Here is a 21,447-nt window from a genome sequence, read left to right as displayed (position 1 = left end):
TTGGAGAAACGAATAACTCAGGTTTGTGAAACTGAATAGCAGACCAGGACAGAGGGAGGACGGCATAGGCACACATTGAGGTCAGGGTAAGGAGGACATGGGGAGAAAAAGACATGAAATAAAAGACCCTCGGGGAGCACTTCAAAAAGAAACTTTGGCTCAGTCCAACTTTTATCTACTGTTAGTTGTGGAGAGTCCAACTCTCCTTTGGTACTGCATCCTGATAAAAAAAAAAAAACAGATGATATTGAAAATTAGGCTAATTAAGACCTAATTTCCCACTGGTTAAAGCAAAACCGGTGCTGTGCTAATTACTTTGGACAGGTCTGCGAAATGATCTGCAGTGGGCGGTGAACAGACATAGCCCAATGAGAGACGCCAGGGCCGCTGTGCCTGGGTGGCCAGCGATGTTTGAATGCGGTTCATTTTACTTTACCCCGGGACCATTCCCTCACGTGTGAAGGAGCTTTAGGCCATTTTCATCTGTTTACAGTCAGTTTAATGGCCCTTTTAATGGTTTTAATAACAGGGAGGAATCCCCTAATATCAGCAGATCCTTCTTCAGCACCCCATGTTCCCCAGCCAAAATAAATACAGCAGTCTTAGATTCTTGGATGCTAGAAATTCTGCCCTATTGCAACATGCATCCCTGCTGCAGAATCATTCCACACTTATGTAAAGGTTAACAGGTTTGATCTCAGACAGGTCCTCCGTTTCTGTGTGCACAAGAATGTATATGTTGTGTCACATCTGGCAGGCCTCAAGATGATGTGCCGAATAATGTTTAAATTATAGTTTCATCTTTATATAAAAAAAATCAATTTTGCAATAATACATTCAGTAATTTATCAAAATTGAAAAGTGCATTTGTGAATGAGTCTTCGTGCATGTAAATGATTGCTCATTAAACTGATTGCAATTCAGAAAATCAGCAAAACAGTCAGCAGCAGCCACCATCAACAACAAGGAGAATGGAGGTGAAGTAGGTTATAAAAACTTCCAAGGCATCAATAGTGTCTCTAGTGTCTCAATAGACATCAAAATATACTCTATTTATAAACTAAAGAGAGCACCGCTAGATGAAAGTGGTCTAAGACTTTATTTGTTGTCCGGTTTGCCATCATCAGATGACCAAAACCAACAATATCTTGATAATAAACTAGTTTTGTTTAGGACTACTGCTGCCTGAATTATTTTCCAGATTGTCTCCTTTTCCTGTCTAAGCAAGGACAAGTTAAAGGGCTGCAACAGCATCTGTTCTCCAATCTGACTTGCTAAACTAAATAATAAAAAAAATTATTATTTTTTATTTTTTGGTTTGATAGAATGACCCAGGACCGTAGTCAGTCACGAGGTCAGCTGTTAGGTCAAAGGCTGAAAGGCTGCTGCAAGAAAATGAGCATGGGTCCAAAAAAGTCAACAATACAGACACTGATACCTCAACCCAGCTCATGAAAAATGCAAGAGAATATTTTTGGAGCTGGATGCCCGGGTGGAGTGGCACCATGAGAAGGGCACTCTCACTCTCAGGTTTTTCCTCAGTGCTTTTCTGATCAGATTTGACAAGCCTATGAACTGCACTCCCCTTTTTCCTGGAGTCTGCATACCACCAAAAGCCCCCGAAAGGGGTTTTAATAAAAAAAATATTGATGTCTGCTGATACTGGCCTTCCATTTTTGATGGCTGTGATTATCTCAAAGGGCAGGAAGGGAGGCTCGTGTTTCCATTCTTTTGCCTTATATAAATACAGCCTTCAACACTGTGCACTCTCTAATTGCTCAATGTTCTGCTTCCAGAAGTCTGCTTTAGATCTCTGTTCATCATAATGCAGCAGAATATGTTTCACCTGATCTAATAAATGGCAAATAACATTGTTATAAAAGCAAGTATTAATAGTATGAATAGTATGTTATTTATAATAACTTTTCCAAAAATAATTTTTTATGTTTGAAGATATAAGCTATATGTTCAGATAAAGATATACAGCATTTCAGTTTTGCCATTTTCTACTTTTCAACATTTAAAATGAGCACAACACACCCTCCAGATATTTATTGTAAACATTTTAGAACTAGTTGTATTTCTATTGGTTGTATTTGTGAATATATGTCAACACTAAATAAATATCAAGAGTGTGATGCCCAGGTGCCACTTGACTTGGCCAACTGGCACCTGTTGCCCTGATTACTGGCTCCTGATCACCCTTTATCAGTGTGCCTGCAAGACACACAAGTTGTCCTGCATTGTCAATGTTCGTGTTGACTGTGACAGGTTTCTGACTGTTTGTGGACAGCATGCTATTTTTTATTTTTTATTTTAATTATTAAAACGGATAAGTTCCTGCCTCCTCCTTTTTCACACAGTGGCATGACAGAACGCAGGACCCATTTTCAAGAGACACAGCCGACATTGGAGGAGTCATGGGATCAGGTCTGTCTGTAGCCTGCGGTGTTGAGGACCCATGGGAGTGGTATCATGCATGGTCAAAGTACAGGGAGGAAAAGCTGGAGCCAGATGACCGCAAAAAAGGAGGCTGACTGCTGGGAGGTTGTCGCAGAGACAACACTCCTCACTGTGCCCTCACAGGGGCTCTGTGAATCCTCCTAAGCACCTGTTGGATGAAGCCAATGGAGAGCGGGAGGACATCTGCAAAAAGTGGGAAGACTGCAACGAAGAGGAAACCTGGTGGAGGTATGCAGCTTGCCGGCCAGAATTGAATTTGCCACAAAACGTGCTGAGCAAGTCCACCTTGCTGTGCTTGGCATCATTAGGAAGTCCCCTCTGCCCGAGTGCTTCCCAGTGGGCATGCAAAGTGCCACCCGTGCCACCATCCATGCTCTCCAACTGGCGAGCAACTAAGACCAAGGGCCACTGCCGGGCCTTGAAAGTGTGCCTGAGGGTCCAGGTTTGCCTCTCCTCCTGACACGGCAAGGAAAGACACCAGAGTGTCCGGGTCCACCTCTCCTCCTGACGCGGTGAGGAAGGACACCTGAGTGTCCGGGTTCGTCTCTCGTCCGGACGCAACGAGAAAAAACACCTGAGTGTCCGGGTCCTCCTTTCCTCCTGACGTGGTGAGGATGGACACCTGAGTGTACTAAGGGTCCGGGTCCACCTCTCCTCCTGGGTCCACCTCTCCTCTTGATGCAGTGAGGGAAGACACCTGAGTTTCTGGGTCCACCTCTCCTCCAGACACGACAAGGAAAAACACCTAAGTGTCTGGGTTCACCTGTCCTCCTGACGTGGTGTCCTAATGGTCCAGGTCCACCTCTCCTCCTGGGTCCGCCTCGCCTCTTGATGCAGCAAGGTAAGTCACCTGAGTGTCCGGGTGCGCCTCTCCTCCTGATGCGGTGAGGAAGGACACCTGAGTGTCCGGGTCCTCCTTTCCTCCTGACTCGGTGACGATGGACACCTGAGTGTCCTAATGGTATGGTTTCCCCCCCCTTCTGGGTCCGCCTCTCCTCTTGATGCAGCGAGGTAAGTCACCTGAGTGTTTGGGTCCGCCTCTCCTCCTGACGTGACGAGGGAAGACACCTGAGGGTCCAAGTCCGCCTCTCCTCCTGGTTCCGCCTCTCTTCCTGACCCAGAAAGTGGGGGCTCTGTGATGCCAAGGTGCCACTGGGCTTACCCAGATGGCACCTGTTGCCCTGATTATGAGTCCTGGTCACTCACAGCTGCCAACCTTTTGTCTTCTGTTTGTGGCCATCATGCCCTTTTTTCATTTAATTTATTAAAAGAGATAAGTTGTCATGAGGTTGAGCATTTGCACCTCCGCTTTTTCACCCAGTGGCATGAAAAAAGAGAGAGAGATCACTTTCCATAGTAGCTAAATTATTTAGTAAAAATCCAGACTATGCATTTTTTGTGAGTAGGAAAAGATAAATGTCATTTTTGTAAAGCAGCCCCTCAACTTTGTGTTGACTTTCACTAATACGTATGCACTTCCAAGAGGTTCTAAATAGGGCAGAGATTCTCATCCTCTCTTTGTTAAATAGTAAATAAAGCTTATAATATTCTCATTAAACACAAACACATTAACATGCATGAGATACAAATATACAAGCACTGTGGCCTGGATAGATGCATCCATCCTATTTAACACCAAATGGTTCCATTAGGCCTGCTTAGAACAATATCTTAATTGTTGTCTAAGGACCAGTGGACCACAGCTCAGATGAGTTGTGTAGTTTGATTTGGAATCAAATGTAAGGATCTCGTTAGTGCAAATGGGTCACGTCCAACAATTTAATTGGTCTGCAGCAAGGGAATAATTTGCCTGATCGAAATTCTACAGGTCATTTTTGTGTGTGTGTGTGTGTGTGTGTGTGTGTGTGTTCATAGCTGCATATCAATTTTTGAATCAAACGAGGAGTCTAGGATGAAGGGGAAAAAAGCACATTACGGTACCACCACTTATCCAAGCTAAAAATCTGAATATCTGAAATTGGATATGTTCATGGTTATTCCGAAAGCCATGTTCAATAATCAGGCATTTATTTTATGGTCGCAGGTTAAGAACACATAAATGATATGAACACTAGAACACGTGTAGTAAATTTGAGTCACATCACCCCGTATTGGATGATTTCTACACACTTTGTGGCAAGTTCTCAAAATTGGATTGATGTAGCTTATTGCTAAAATGCCACACCCAATTAATGAAATAAATCTTACAAATAAATGAGTAGATTTTACAGATGATGCAAATTAACAAGGTAGTGTTGCTATTTTTGACTAGTAGTTTTTGAGACAAAGTTTCTCCTCTGTTTTTTCCTCCTGTCAATTAACTGTAACCACCAGAATTCAGATGCAAATGTTCACGGCTCTACCTGGACATATTCTACCCCCATGGCTACTGCTTCTCCCTGGTGGGGAAGGCCCGTACATCAGGTACCATCATGGCTGCAAAATGCTGAAAGGGCACCATTTTCACACGGTCAGCTCAGCTTTGAAGAACAATGCGTTGTGGTCCGGAAAACAAGACCAAGTTGACAGGAACTCATTAATAAATCACTATAGGTTTGGTTTGATGTTGGTATAAACTACAGATGCTCAGGTTGCAGAGCTCTACTGGTCTAATGAGATTCATCAAGATCTCAAAAGCCCTGATTTTCATCATTTTGTCTCATTACTGTCCAATATATTATGCCTGTCCAAGACAACATTCATCATCATTTAGCCTTAAATTCTTCTCAATTTGGTCAGTTAAATAAATTAAATTACCACTATGGTATTATTGCACCTCTGGTCATTTATAAATATTTAATAACCTTTGCCAGTCTCAAATGTAATAAATATTGATGGGATGAAATTCACGTGGTAATGTATAAAATCCAGGTCCCAAGTAATGTTCCTGTTGTACAGGCTGCCACATCCAAGAACATTTAACAAATGTGCCTAAAACGAGCAAACCCTCTACTACCAAGCCATTAAAACAGAAAAAACTGAAGAGAGCTGAACTTTTTGTGTGTCTATCCAACATTACCATGCCACATTTCTAATTAGAGAATAATGCAAATTTGTACTATAGTAATGAGAATTTTTGTGATTTATCATTTGCATGCAATTGTACATAATTTGGTATTATATATATGTATATATTAGATTTGGTTCATTGATATGGGCTATTGGTTGCTTTAGGCAAAAGTTTGATGCCACCTACATCAAGGTCTTCTTCTGCATAAACACTGTTAAACATTCTTCTGATTAATCTTAAAGCTGTTCTCACACTTGGTCTGTTTTGCTGGACCAAACTTGCAAACCCTGGTCCGTTTATGTGCGGTATTCATGCCAGACAGGAGCCTAAGAGGGCGGCCAGACAAGAAAGACACAGTTCAATTGAAATCATAGACATCACCAGGGTATGCATTTTTACTATGCCTCATTTGCATCCCACTGTCTGGGAGTGAGGCAAGTTGGTTTTGTCAAAGGACAGGCAGCAACGCAGATTGTCTTTCAGTTTTGCTTGCAGAGAGCACACATTTTGAGTCATTTTTAGATGTGTGAATTGTTATATAGTGAGACCACCAGGCAAATTATATGTGAAAAGAGGTTTTTTTTTAGATCAGCATTAAAGTTAATCTGACTTGTCGCCCAGGTATGCCATAACTCCTGTTCTTGTTTTGCAATTTGTATACACTTGTGTTGCACTGCACAAAAGACAAAGGGATTTTAGTCCCAACTCCCAACTTACAGTAGACCTTCTCTGGGTTCATACATTATCCATGAAGCACAACCCACATGCACCTCTCATAGTCCTATTATTAATCCAGTCAGGCTTGGCTCTGTTAACAAAAAGCTTGCATGAAATTAACATTTCATTAATGTTCTGCCTGCTCACAACATGCCATTTTCATGCATGTTTTTGCCTAAATTTCGCTGCTCTTCTCTGCTCTCTTCGCTGCTCAACATTTCTCAAATTTGCAGAGAAATGCTTTAAATGGAGGGAGCTGTGTTATTTATTACTTATTTATGATGAGTAATAATGCATTTGCTGCCCAGAAATGTAAATGTTGTGTGATAAGGTTCAGAGTAATAAGGATACAGTACATTTAAGCTTGTTAAGATCGATGCGATTCATGACTGCACGGGTGACTAAGTGCCCTCATCTTGCACAGCAGCTGCTTTCCATGGTGCAATTTGGAAGAGTGGGTCTCTCTGTACAGCCAAATGTGTCAACGAAGGTGACCGCGTTTTGTCACGCATTCTGGAACAAGGCTGGCTTTCCTTACGCACAATACCTAGCAACAGCCAATCAGCACACGAGCAGCGTGCACAAATCACGCATAAGTAAAAGGTTAATTGCGTGTGTTGTTGGAGTAAACACTGAGCACACCCTCTCCATGTTGCTTTGCGGTGATTTGTTTAAGAGCGATTTGCTTAAAGGAATGCTCTACACTGATTTGTCTCCTGATAAAGGTTATTCATTGATACTCAAGGTGAGTCACTGCTGCAAATTCTGCAAAAAATGTGATGGAATCTGGTGGGGTTTTACGTCCTTGTGCTTGTAAAAATCAGAAATGTGCGGCCTTTGAGAAAAGAATCACATCTTGATTTGTAATTAGCATCGGTGCAGTTCCATTTGCATTAATATCACCTCAAAACACTTCAAATGGACAAAGGAAATAAATTAAAGGCGGCCCACATGCACCCACCTACACATTTTCACCAGCCTCAAATCAATTCAAATTTGAGCTTCAAATCAACCATAAATGGAATCAACACCCCAACAAACCTGTGATCCCATGTCCTGTAATTAGATGGGGTTTGATGGATGAAAATACAATATCTTGCACAATTTGGCAGAAAAATAGATTTTTGCATAGGAACTGGTCATAAATCAAATGGAATGTCAATAAGTTGATTCTGCATTGGGTTCATCAAGGGAAGAAAAAACATGGTTCCAATGGCTTCATTCAAAATCCTCCACAATGCAGGAAATGTATCAAATTTAATCAAAGAATATAACTTAACTTCTCATGCTGGAAGTAGACACTGCAGATGAAAAAAAAATTGGAAGAAGAGAATACTTAGATGGAAAAAATTCGTTTATTTTTGACGGACTATGCCAAAATCTATGTCGGACTATGCCAACGGCAATGGCCTTGGGTCTTTCAGATGAGAAGACAGTAGCATGCTAAAATGGCAACCCTTGTTTAAACATCATCCTCGCAGATGGATGATGTTTTTTTTTTATCAAGAATGTCTTTCCAGCCACACACAACTTCAGTATTGGTGGTGGTGTATTTTGGGGTGACATGCAGTGTCTTTTGACTTTTTGTATTATAGCATCTAAAGAGAGCTGGGGGGTTTTGGGGGGTTTTCAGACTGAACACGTGTCCGGATTGACTTCTAATAACTGATGGATTTCACCTGGTGCCTTTCCATGCCTTTTTGCACCTTCCTTTCTTCATTTGTTCAATGTTTCATTCCATTTTATTGCACATAACTTAATTCCTAGAGAGCCGTGGTTTGATTTCATTGCCTGTGTGGACTGTATTGGTTGTTGCCAACATCTGAGGAACAGCATGTCAATAGCACTTTTAAAAATATATCTACTTGGTGTCGTGTTCAATACTTATTTCACCCGCTGTAAATGCAGTCAGTGTCAGAGGGTCCTTGAGGTGTTGATGTGTACTCTCGTCATTGCGGGATGGAAAGCTCAGCCTCAGACCAACAGTCAAAGGCCGTCACGGCACGTCATGGAGCACATCAAATTATGCCCACATAGTTTACAGACATGAACCTGTTCTCCCTTGAGTGCCGAGGGTGAGCAGCAGAATGTAATCCAGCACTACTGCCATTGCATCTCTTGACATAAATATGCGGAGTAATATGCCAGGCCTCCTGTGGAGACAACCTCGCCGCGATTTATATCACGGAATCCGTGGAGACATCCTGATGGCGCCAGAGGATTTCCACGTGGCCATGTTCCAGCGAGATGACTTTTTCTTCCGAGGTTTTGGGCTCTATCACAGTGAGCCAACAATGCAGCGATGAGCACGGTATTATTTGCTTTCATTCGTTTGTCGGGCCACTACCTCCCAGAGATTACTGCAAAGTCGGGGATTTTAACAAAAGCAATTAAAGCTATTTCCCAGCAGAACACATCGACTTGTTGAAGGATTTAAGGAGAGCAAAATCGAAATGTTTGCCAAACACTGTAACATTAAAGAAGTCAAAGACTCATTCCAGTGCACATGCCTGCAAGCGGGTGGGTAGGTGAGCTTGAACCGGGGCTTTTTCCGCCTGGTCCCGGCGAGAATCCCTGTAAGAGGAAATGGAGTTCTGCTCTCTCTGCTTGACCACCCCGAGAAAAGGAGGCCACGCTGTCCTAAGTGCTCTAACGGGGCAGAGCGGCCGGCGCCTCGGGGGCGCGGCGACGCGGGTGGCGACACCCGCCTTCTGCTGCTCGGTAAAGAGACAAGGCTTCCCGATTCCCGCGAACGCTCGGCACCTGCTGAAAAATTCATGCCCTTGCTGTACTGAACGTCACTCCGGATGAAAGTCTCGGCAACGGTGCATATGTTACAGTATCTCACGCATCTGTCAGCTGGCGGTGGGGGGGAACCCTCTGAGCGTGACACTGGGGGGCGGGACACAGGCTATGCTCTGCTAACGGATGACATGTTAGGTTGAGCGCTCCCTCTGGACCGGTGCCGGGAATGTTAAAAGTTCGCTCTGCCCCCACACGGTGCCCAGAGCTATCTCGGAATGACAACACCAGACACGAACCACCAGACACGGCATCAGCAGGGCCACACCGGGCTAAGCATCTCTTCAAAAGACCAGACAGGTCATAGAGCCACCGACACACCAGCGCGCACTTCACACTCCCAACCATGAAACATAATGGCTGTTATTCTGGGTCAGTCTGGACAAGATGTATGTTTTCTGTTTTCAGCAGATACTACATGGTGTTAAGAGTGGAAAGGTTGGTAAAATAGATCCAAAATGTTGGTCCCTGCTTCCTTTCTGGGCTAAATGTTTACAAGAAGAACAGCAGAGCTGCATAAAAAAAGCATAAACAAAAATGTCATTTCTGAAAGCATGAACGCTCTGGCAGCGTCTGGGCCCTATTTATGAATTTTAAATACAATTTTTGCTTTAACAAAAGTCTAATGAAGAGAAGTTCTAATAGTACGTACACCATGGGATATAATGGCGCACTGCTCCTTACTACTCCTAGAAGACATACCACCCGTTTATTTCATGTACTTGCCACATAAAATAATCAAGAGGTGGTGCTGATTCTGGTGCTGATTCCTGGAGTGGGGTTTACTCTTGTGTGGTGTTTGCGTCTGTGGGACCTATTTCAGTGTATACCAGTATGACAGATTTGATCAGAGCACAGACCTGCGGGTGGTGGTGGACGAGGCTGTTGTGCTGAAAAGAGGACAAGATGCATCGCTGAGATGGTAGAGACGCTACATGGGCTCCGTGGCTGGTAGTTGCACGCCCGGGGAGACAGAGAGTTCATAAGCTACCGTGGTGTAGGCGTGGTGGAAGATGGCTGGCTGGAAAAGTCGAGTACGGCTTGGGTCATTCACCTTGGCGGATCACAAGTCGGAGGGGAGGACGTTTCTACGCAGTGCGTAGAGAACAGATGAGGGTAATACATGAAGAGGAGTCGAGGGCCGGGCGGTTCTCCAAACAGTGAGCAGGTTATTCATGTGGGGTTTTGACCTCGACCCCTTCCAGCCGTGACAACCACAATAAAATGCAAATAATTATTAATGAATCCTGACATTCTTTGATCACACAATATGACACAATTTCAATGACTTTACACAATATGATCCCCCCCCCCAAAAAAAAAATGGGAACACCACACAAGGGTTCTGTGGACTTTTTCATAGGCAGTTGGCACAGTTTGGTGTCTCTACATGGCGCCGGTGGGAATTGCATTGCGAGGCGTGGCGATGGACAAAAGAGCTCTATTAAAAATACAAGAAGAACCTTCCCTTTGAAGCAAAAACGAGTCCCTGAGAAGATTAATATTACAGGACGCATGAGGAAGTCTGCATTCTGTCAGCTCTTTTTTTTTTGTCCTTGTACCCACTGCTGGTTGGGCCCGGCACATCTTGGTCGTTTGTTAGTGAGGGTCTGTTTACTAATTACCATGTCGAGCCAGGGAGAGATAACCCCGGCAAAACCGAGCGCGAGGGAACGTGGCCTTCCAGCGAGCCCCAGCCCCTCCGGCACCATCTATCTTCAGCGTTATCACCTGCCCGGAGGTGAGCCGATAATTATTCGTCACGGGGGCAGATAATAATAATAACAGGTCCATTTAATCAGGGATTTTACAGTCTGCTTGGTGCTTCATCAACACTTAAATTCATTACTGTGAGCATTAATCATTTTGGCCATATAGCGCTCGTCTGCTCAGGGGGAGCGGTGGGGAAGACGAACCTGACAGACGGGCTGCTAATTTCAGACGCGGGAAGGGGAGCGGCGTTCACGACTCACCCACAGCCCTGATTATTCATCTGCAGGACGCTCTGTACTGTACGTGCCGCATCCTCGTATTTACACTCACGCCGATCTCCACTCTGGCTCAGTTGAATAATTAAACCCTGTAGGTGATTTGCTCATTGCTCAGAAAATCCTAAGCTCACATCCTACACTGCCTCTGACTCCTAAAAGCGGGAACACAAAGATGTATTTCTGAGCTACGCAGACTTGCCGACAACCGTTTCTGTCGGGGACAATGACTGTACGACATAGTGGTACGAGGTTGAGTTTGGTGTCAAGGAGGAAAAGGGCAGTGGTCAGCACAATCTTTTATCACCATGGAAACAGTAGTCCACAGAACAAGCCACATAACATTCAGTGTAACTAATCTGCCAGCATATTCAAGGACTTTTGACACAATACGTAGACCGAAGGAGCACAGGAACCAGCGCATGATGCTCTCACCAGGACCACCCTATGGAACGAAACCACGGACGGAGGCAGGCTGTACGTCCACATTTATTTTTCCAGCGTAAGCTGCAGTCTACAGCGTGTCAAATATATGCAGATATGAAATTCCTTGTTGCCTCGGCACCACCTCAGGGATTGTCATCCTGTCAGATGAGATGGTAATAGGAGGCAACAGTGAAGGAACGGGTGTGCTGCATGCTGTAAACGTTCTGTGCTGTTGTGGCAATATCGCCTATGTCAAGAGCAGGTACCCAAACACATTTCTAAAGTGGGAATTCTAGGTTCCGTCGTAAGTGTGAATTTGAATGAATGACTAAATAAGTTCCAAGAAAGAGAAGCGTGCTATACGTAAACCGCGGCTTTGTTCGATTTTCTTCGGTGTACAGGTACAGGCGGTGGTGGCAACATCACGTTATCTTCATGATAACATCATGAAGACAGATGACGATAAATCCAGATAAACCCAAATACTGAAAGATTTTGGCACTAGACCCAGTACATTCTGTCAAAATGTAATCCCAGTAATCAGCACCATATGCAGTTCCCCAGCTACTGTTTAATATCGCCGCTGAGCAAACACTGAGCTTTGTGCACCGGAACATTGTTGCACTGTTAACAGCACATGACCAAAAAAGACATAAATCAAGTCACTCTTCTTTTCAACTGCAATATCTCCTTTTTTTCTCTGTTATAAGGTGACCAAGGTAATGAAAAAGGCCACACAAATAAGCACGGACAAATGGATATTGTCATTTAATCCATCTTTTCACCTCCAACTCAATTTCTTTTTCAGGTGCAATAAGGTTTCTGCCTCACCCTTTAATTTATATTCATTAAAATGTTGGATCATATATTGTACTATGTATGTATTATATTAGTATATGACTTCTTTTAACCTTTTACACACAGTATTTAAAATACCTCTCCGTCTCAGGGACTGCACTTCATTTGTAATTTGTTGTACTTAATACAATGGCAATACAGATATTCTGATTCTTCTGATTCTGAATCCAAGTGGATTGCATGCATTTTTAGAAACATTCCATTACATTATTATTATTATCCATCTTCACTTCATGCAACTTTCATAAAAAGAAGATGTGAGTGGTGGCTGGACCTTCCGTGCACGATTAAAGAAGCCTGCTAGATATATATTTAGATTACGTGTGACGACTGCAGCTCTGTGTGGGAGGTTTAAAGCCCTCTGTTGACACCCCACAGCAGCATAACCACTATTTACTGGAGACAGAAATGCAATTTTCAGATTGTTATGGTTCATTTTCAGCTGCCCTTTGATCAATGGGTGTTAATGCTAGATGGGTTTCCACCTCCTAATTAACATTTTACCATGTGAACTGTGTCCCAATTACCGTAGCGTGCCGGGTCTGGCCTTTACTTACATACTTCAATAATTTGGCTTGGTTCATCTGGCAAAACTATTGTTATTATAATTTCATTGAGCCATTACCACAGTTCCTCTCTATTTAATAGAAAATACATATTATTAATGCAGTAATTGCATGAGTGGGGTCCTATGAACGCTAAGGGGCTAATTGTCATTGCAATTTAAAACAAAACAGTCAGCATTTAGTATTAAGTTTTGTCTTTTGGGAGCTAACATTACATCTTCTACGCTTTACCTGGCAGGCAGAGTTTGCCTCTTGTGAAAATATATCAGTTCACATTTCCCTACTTGACGCATTTGTGAAACGTTATGATTTTTGTGCCATTTTGAAAGTAAAAGTGAAGTGATTGTCATTGTCAAACACTGCAGCACAGCACACGGTGACACAACAAAATGTGTCTTCTTTTAGCCATCACCCTGAGTGAGCAGTGGGCAGCCATGACAAGCGCCCGGGGAGCAGTGTGTGGGGACGGTGCTTTGCTCAGTGGCACCTCAGTGGCACGTTGGCGGATCAGGATTCGAACCGGCAACCTTCTGATTACGGGGCCCCTTCCTTAACCGCTAGGCCACCACTGTCCCAAGCCACAGCCACAAGCCACCAAATGACATGCATGTGGTGACACAGACATATAATGGAAAATAAACTGACAACGCCTGTGTTGTGAATCGGTTACACTGCCGCCGTCACCTTCCTTTGGAGAATGTCTGCACTTTCAGCTGCACACCTTCATCTGTAATGGTGACCGTGCTGTGTGGTCTGCTGCATGCCTTGTGCAATTTGCCCACTGCAAGTACCCATTTGCAGGCTCATTCTGTCAAATATCCACTTCAGTTGCTTGTTTGGTAATGATTTGCTCGTGTGGTAATGAGATTAACGCTATATATTATGTAACATAATATTTTATTATATCTTAAAGTACAAAAAGACAAGAATGTGAATTAGTTAAGTGAATGTGAATAAGTTGATTTTTACGTGAAACTGTATATTTATACGTTGTTTATACATACATTATACATCCTTTTTGATGAGGAAATGTGCTTTCTTTTTACATCCATATGTCCATTTCCACCAGTGTCCATCCACAGGTCATGAAAGAAACAGCTCTCACTGGTTTCGTCATTGCTGGGCTTGTGTAAAATATAACATGTTTCTTGAAGAATATATGGAACAAAGACATTTGAGTAAGACTCTTAGCCCTGAGTGTATCCAGGGGGACAATCTCTGTAAATACTGGTTCTTTAAAAAAAAAAAGTGAAGTGATTGTCACATGTGATACACAGCAGCACAGCACACGGTGCACACAGTGAAATTTGTCCTCTGCATTTAACCCATCACCCTGAGTGAGCAGTGGGCAGCCATGACAGGCGCCCGGGGAGCAGTGTGTGGGGATGGTGCTTTGCTCAGTGGCACCTCAGTGGCACCTTGGCGGATCGGGATTCGAACCGGCATCCTCCTGATTGCCCTAGCTGCCCTGGTTGTAAGTCACCCTGGATAAGGGTGTGTGTAAATTTTTTTAACTGTCATAAAAGAAAAATGCAACAACGTTACACTAACGCCAGTCACTGAGCAAGTTCGTTGCCATTATTGAATGATATGGTAGTTTAAGAGTTAAAATAGTTTGAAACATGCCTGTTTATTCCACAGCATCTTCTCAGACTTTAATGTTTTTAGCTTCATCATGTTGAAGAAGGTGTGTTGGTGTTGAAATTCTGATAATAATGAACATTGATTGGCTGCTATTGAAATAGTAAGACATTTGTATGAATGGGTTTCACATTTTCTTTCCAGCGCTGCAAGTAGCAACTATTCAGTGGCTGTGATCCATTTTTCTCAAAAAGACATTAAGTCATTGTGCTGAGGACAGACACCTGAAGCTATCGGTTAGCACTTGAACTTTAAAGACATTAATTTATCCTAAAAAGTGTTTCTTTGCCATAAAAAGTGGTTGGGCTCCCAGCAGACAGTCGCGAGCCCGGTGCAGTTATTTCTCCCCCGCCTGCGCTGGAGACAGCTCTTTAATGGCCCAGCACCTCCAGCGTCTCTCCGGCTCAGCTGTGACTCCCCTCGTTCCAACTGAGCGCTCACTCACTTCGGCTGTTAACGCCGATACCCCACCGCCTCTCAGGTGCCATTGTCGCGGAGCAGGATGCTCGTGCAAGACGCTGTCTCAGGCAGACGACTGAGAACTATCAAATCCTTTCAAGCTCGTAAAATTGTGGGGGAAAGCGATATGCATTACATCCAGGCAGCAGAACATATAAATGCTGTTTGATGTAGCTGAACGGTTTTGAGGCTGAGCTTTGTTCTGGAGAAGAAAACATCTACAGAAGGCATCTGAAGTGGCTGGCTGAAATGCACATTTTGAGGGCAGTTAACCTGTTCAGCCCTGGGCCCCTTTTTTGAATGGACATACCCAAATTAAACAGAATATCTCCGCAATTTCTTTTATTCTAAATCATAACACTCCTGAAATTACTCCAGAGTTTAGGAATCAGCATATATGCCATCTGAAAATAAAAATGGAACACTGAAGAAAATTATATAGTGATAATTGGCCATCCGAGAGAGGCTGTAGAAGCAACATTCCTCAAGTAACCCACAGTACTAAATCATAATAATAAACCGGGATCAAACATATTTCGATAAAAGAAAACATTAGTAGAGAAATTTCCAACATATCCATTTGGGCACATTGGTGACATTCAGGACACCATATGTGCCATTTTCTTAGGAATTAAACTATAAACTTTTTACTTACTTGTGACAATATTCATTCAAACTAATTATAGCAGTTTTGGGGTGTTTTTTTTATATCACATCATATGTATGTTCCCCATATACATGTTCCATATACATTTGCTAAACTAGAACAAGATTTATTGATTAGAAATTGAAAGTGAAGTGATTGTTATTGTGAAACACTGCAGCACAGCACATGGTGACACCACGAAATGCGTCCTCTGTTTTTAACCATCACCCTTAGCCATGCACCCGGGGAGCAGTGTGTGGGGACGGTGCCTGCTCAATGGCACCTCAGTGGCTCGGGATTCGAACCAGCAACCTTCTATTTACGGGTCCATTTCCTTACCCACTAGACCACCACTGCCTTAAAAAAATATATATATTAAACTATATACAATTCCAACAGTAAATGGAATAAATGAACTATCTACATTATTGTGCATCATTCCATTGCTTGAATCAGTTCTTTTTTTCACCCTGTGGATGCAGCAATATTGTCTGTCTCACGTTCTTCTGTGAACAGCAGATGCTCTTCATCAGATTTAAATTTAACAGGACAAACTGCTGTCCTGCTCCAGAATATCCAGCACCTTTTTTGCCATCATAGTTTGCTATTCTTTCAGAATCTACAGAAACCACGCCGTCTGCGTGTTCTAGACTGTTGTGCGTTTTGCATGTAATTCTGAAAAATATGCGCAGGAATATCGTGCAATTGCATTGGCCGTTTTGAATGGCTCATGGCTTGCTTGAATCGGCTGAACCTATAGAATTGAAGGGGTTATTCATGGAAATAACTTCATCGAAAACATTCACCAACCACAAGACACGCAACACAGTGTGTGTGCACATGATATCTGTATTGCGGTGATGTTTCTGGGGGTCTCTCGGCAGTCGCCAGGGGTGCCATTTTAGACTGCTTATGGGACTGCAGATTCATTTTGAATTTATTTGCTGTCGGACATAGTCCTGTAGAGTTTTTTTGGTCATGTTCCTTTAGGGTCGTGATTTTGGAATTGTGTTTTGTTGAGGTAGACTTTAGTTGAGATTCTCCATGTTAATGTATGAATTGATCTATGTTTATGGGTGTTAATATTGTGTGCTCTGTGCTGCCCTCGGGGGCAGGGCCCATCATTTTTTAATTGGTTAAAGGCACAGAGTCACTACACTGAGGAAGTTCACAGAACAAAGAACTTCCGACGCATTGTTAACAAGCAAAACTTCATAAAGCCAGCATTTTAATAAAGACTTTTTTTGTGCTCGAAATGCAGCTAATATGATAACCATGTTTATTTGTCTGTGGGGTTCATGTATTTATTTACATATTTGATAAACAAAAAAATCACCTGAATTTAAATGAGCAAATAGCCAAGAGTCTTTGGTTAATTACCGCAATTATTCTTTAGTTTCAGCTGCCAAAATGCTGTTTAATTGCAGCTCTCATTCCTTAAATGGAAAACGATGCATTTCAAAATTTGTTTCAGAACTAATGTGTTTTAACGTTATTATAACATGGAAGGATAATGAAGAATCATCATCTCAGCGGAAAAAAAATAGAGAGAATACAATCTAGTACTGTGGTTTTTAATTGCAAAAAATGCTTCAATTCAATAAGATTCTGGATCAGTGGAAAAAGGTTGTGTGACCTGACGAGTCCAGACTGACGCTGTTCCAGAGTGATGGGTGCATCAGGGTAAGAAGGGAAGTGCATGAAGTGATTCCCCCGTCACGCTTCGTCCCTACTGTACATGCCTGTGGAGGCCTTATTATGATCTGGGGTTGCTTCAGTTGGTCAAGTCTGGGATCAGCAACATGATGCGGCACTACAATAAAGTCAGTTGACCACCTGGCTTTATAGGACCTTCTTAGGATACGTTTTCGCTCAAGAACCGGGAGAAGGGAAGGGAAGATCCTCACAGGTCCCTCACCCCCTGGACACAGACTTTTTGACCTGCTGCCCTCTAGAAGCCAGGCAGACTAGGACCAGCCGACAGATGAACAGTTTCTTTCCCCTCGCCGTCACCCTTCTAAACAACTGTCACACATATTGCAACTGCACTTGTGGAATTTTAGACTATATTGTATATTGTTGTGCAGTATAGAGAGACCATTGTAATATTTTTATATGTGTCCACTCACGTAGTCAATAAAAGCACTTCTCCTTCTGATTCTGACTGTACTGACTAACCCTGGTTTTACATCAAGATCCATATTCAAGGACTCATCGGGCTCTAATACTGAATGGCTGGTTCAGGGACATATGAATCCGTCTCTACAGGGTTCTGAACTTAACCCCATTAAGAATCATTGTGAGTGTGGTTCGACTCGTGCATGAAGGCTATAAAATGTAACTTTGAACTGAAATGAATGTGAAATGCGTGCTGCAATCACAGCTGAAAGTGTCCCAGCCAGATATAGAGCTAACTGACAGTCTGTTCCAACGAGGTTCCCAGGATCGTCACACGTGGAACCTCTTCTGACAGGCAATGGTGACAAGAACACTGATGCAGTCACCATCAAAAAAAAAAAAAAAAAAGGCTTATCTACTGAGTACCTCAAGTCCCAAAGTTTCAACTTCATTCTGCTTCTGGAATTTCTCAAGGGCTCTCAGAAGTGTTGCTTTCCTCGCACGCAGCCTGCCCTGGTTGCCAACAACACCCCTTCAAAGAAAAAAAAAAAAAAAAAAGTGCATGCTGTCTAACAACAGAATCCACTGATTACTTCCAGCGAAGCCAACGGAGAAATGGCCTTTCCATTGGCAGGCCTGACACCCAAAGCCGACGGTGATCACAGTAATTAAAACGGCCAGATTTTGAGTGTGCGTACCAGCGACAGTGTTGCTGTTGCTCGTATTAGTCAGTCACCGGGCCCACGATCTGCGTGCACGCGCGCGCGTGCATTTGTTGCTACTCTTCGTCAGCCGCTGAGCTCATGACAGTTACGAGGCCGACGTGTTAATCGATCGCCGTACGCGCAACTGCTGCACCAGCCTACTGGACCTGCCAGGAATGGATGGCTTCAACAACTTCCCCTCTTCTCTGTGGGCGCTAAATCAAGCCGCCGAGGATCTGCGGGGTGATGAATGGCCATAAGAACTCGCAGCTGCCTCTCGCGGAGCAAGTGAGCCCCATCTGTTTCTGTTGGTGCTGAAAAGGAGCGTGACCCGCCCCGCCCCGCCCCTCCCCTCTGCAAATGTAAATGAAACTGCGGTAGTAGGAATCCACATGTGCCCCTCGCCCCGGCGTGCTGTGCGGTCCTACACTGTAACATGCACGCTGTCGGCTCGTGAAAAACATAATTCGTCTTCAGGAGCCAACGAATGGCGTAAATCACCACGTTACGTAACTCAATTCTATTGAAGATTGCATAAGAAGGAATGTCTCCGCTCAGCTCCGATTGTTCCCGGGCTCCTTTTCATTGCGCCCTTGATAGGACGGGCGGGGTGGAGGTGGTGGTGGTGGGGGCGGGGCGGGCTTGGACTTACGCAGGCTGTTCGTGGAGAGTCTGGCCTGCAGGTTCTCATAGTGCTGCCCGTGCAGCGCCAGGTTCTCCTCGCACTCGGGGTTCTCTCCCGGGCCCGTCTGCCGCATCACCTGTGCCAGGGCCCTGAAAAGACAGTGGGTGGGACGGGAGGGGGGGTGCCTGTCAGCGGGATGTCGTGCAGTTGTACTTCATGTGAACGCCGAGATAACGGTGACGCGTCGACAGCAAAGGCAGGAAACGTTAAACGGGAGTGAAAAAGAGAAAGAAAAAAAAAATCGAATCTGCCCCTCTGTCTGCTGTTTGTCGGCTCGGGACTAATTGCATTAATTTGGACCGAATTACCTTTGAACCGAGCAGCAACCTTCCTCCTGTTCCGGCCCCAGCCCTGCTCCAAGGCCACGGATAAGCTGGCTCGGAACGTGCTGTTAGTGGAACAGAACAAATGTATCCGGGCGCTGGGGCCAACTGCTGTGGCCCGTGCAGGCCGGGCTGGGCGTAATGGGCGGAATTAACGGGCCACGCGAATCTGGGGCGCACGGCCTTTAATTCGTCTGTTTCGGCGGGAACAATTACAGCTTCTATAGAAAGGCAAGTGACAGCATCTCCTGCCCAGGCCTGACCAAGAGGGCACTGACGGGCACCGGGACCAGCACAACCATCTCTCCGGCGCAGGCAGGGGGGGGAATTAGCATCGAAACGTAATCTTCCAGTAATTAAAAGCTCGAGATACCAGGAATCAATTAGGACAGCGGCCGATTAATAAAGTCCCTTTCAATTGGTCGCCGGTGGGCGTCGGACTGGGTCACATGACTCAGGTGACGTTTGTTGCAGGTCGGCATCGGTTTAATGGACTGCAACGCTGTCATGTAACTTCTAACAAAGTCATAGTTTCGGTCTCAAAATGCACGTTATCGTGATAAATCATAAATATCATCTTTCTTAACAGTAATGAATATAAGAGGCGAGATAACGGTCAGTATACTTTAAACAAGCAATCTGTTGTTAATACTACTATTAATAATCAAGCTCGAGTTTTTACTCCCCACGCGTGGCCATCGGAGGGCAGCGGGTACCTGGACATGTTCTCCCGGTGGGGTCGGTGCGCCTTCTCCAGCCCGAGCTTAGTGAATATTCCCACCAGCGCCATGATGGCAACTACTCCACAGATGATGTAGACGATCAGATTGGTTTTATCCTTGGTGGGGTCGTGAGTGGGGTCTTTCTCCTTGGGCTGAGGTCTGCCAGATACCATCCACGGCGGCGTGTCGTAGTTCTTACAGGTGGTCTGGTCGAGGCGCTTGTCCTTAAACTTGCAGCAGAACCTGAAGCCACAGGTCCCGCAGCAGTACAGGTAGCTGGCCGTCTGGCACACGAACGGCGGGTCCCACTGACCCATCACGTCGTAGTAGCCCCGACATTTATCCTCCGTGTGGGGGGTCTCGGAGATGCCGTTGTCCGCGTCCTTCGACTCGTTGGAGCCCGAGACCATGACGAATCCGTCCAGGTCCTGGCCGGGCTCCCCTTCCGCGTTACACGCCAGAACTTTCACCAGAAAGTAGCCCAGCAGCAAGCCCCTGCGCCTCATCGTGCGCTCCTCTCCCACGGCGGACGGCGGGTCGCGGAGTGGACAAACTGCGGCGCGCCGCTCATAGGAGCGCGCGTTTTGGGGATCTCCAAAGTGGCGAAGAAGGCGGCGGAGCGGAGGGCGAGGTGAGGAGACCCACGGCAGGTCGCCTGTTACATGTCTCCCCTCCCCGACCCCCTCTAATAAAAAAAGAGGGAGAGAGAGAGAGAGGGAGAGAGAGAAAGTCCGGAGAATCCGCGGCGCGCGTAACGACGCAGCGGGTCGGGAGAGACGCGGACACGAACGCGTCACGGGAAAGGAGCGAGTGAGTAACGCCGGGAGGGAAGGGGGGAGACTCGGCTTGAGGTGGGAGCGACTGTGCGTGTGGGTGTGGGCGTGGGTGAGGGAGGGAGAGATGGAGGGACGGACGGAGGATAAACTCCCATTCAGCGAGGGGGGTGAAATGCAACAGACACGCAAACGCACATGAATAAAATAAAAAAAGTCTGCACGTCATCCATCGTTTTTTTTTTTTGTCCATTACAATGCATGTAAAAAATAATGCGTGTGCGTGTGTGTGTGTTTTGCCTTTTTTCCACGAGCAACATTTTGCGGAGCCGCCGAGACTTTTTCACGGTTACTGACCGCCTGTGATTGGTTCGAATATAAAGACAAGAAACGATGCGGCCGGTTGAATATCCACACAGACACACAAAGGAGGAACGTGGGTTTATTTTCATAAAATATTGATAAGAACACAGCTGTTAGCTCGGTTTAGGTCCTGGAGAATGAGTTCCTTCTGCAAATGACTTTAAAGAAAAAAAAATTCATTAA

At 44.7% G+C, this 21,447-nt stretch overlaps 1 protein-coding gene across 1 annotated transcript in view; it reads right to left on the bottom strand.

Annotated features, from left to right (window-relative positions):
* shisa9b (shisa family member 9b) overlaps positions 1–20,978 on the bottom strand; it is a 35,062-nt gene extending 14,084 nt beyond the window's left edge. Inside the window, exons 1-2 of the mRNA XM_028987754.1 lie at positions 20,123–20,978; positions 19,051–19,172 (exon numbers count right to left, since the gene is read on the bottom strand). Of these exons, the coding sequence (XP_028843587.1) occupies positions 19,051–19,172; positions 20,123–20,634 (634 nt within the window). The 5' untranslated portion in view covers positions 20,635–20,978. The remainder of the gene's footprint in view (positions 1–19,050; positions 19,173–20,122) is intronic.
* Positions 20,979–21,447: the final 469 nt, after the last annotated feature.

This window comes from Denticeps clupeoides, chromosome 7, assembly GCF_900700375.1.
Source record: "Denticeps clupeoides chromosome 7, fDenClu1.1, whole genome shotgun sequence".
Lineage (NCBI taxonomy): Eukaryota > Metazoa > Chordata > Actinopteri > Clupeiformes > Denticipitidae > Denticeps > Denticeps clupeoides.
The sequence above is the reverse complement of the archived record's forward strand: the minus strand, read 5'-3'. Positions and strand labels throughout refer to the sequence as shown.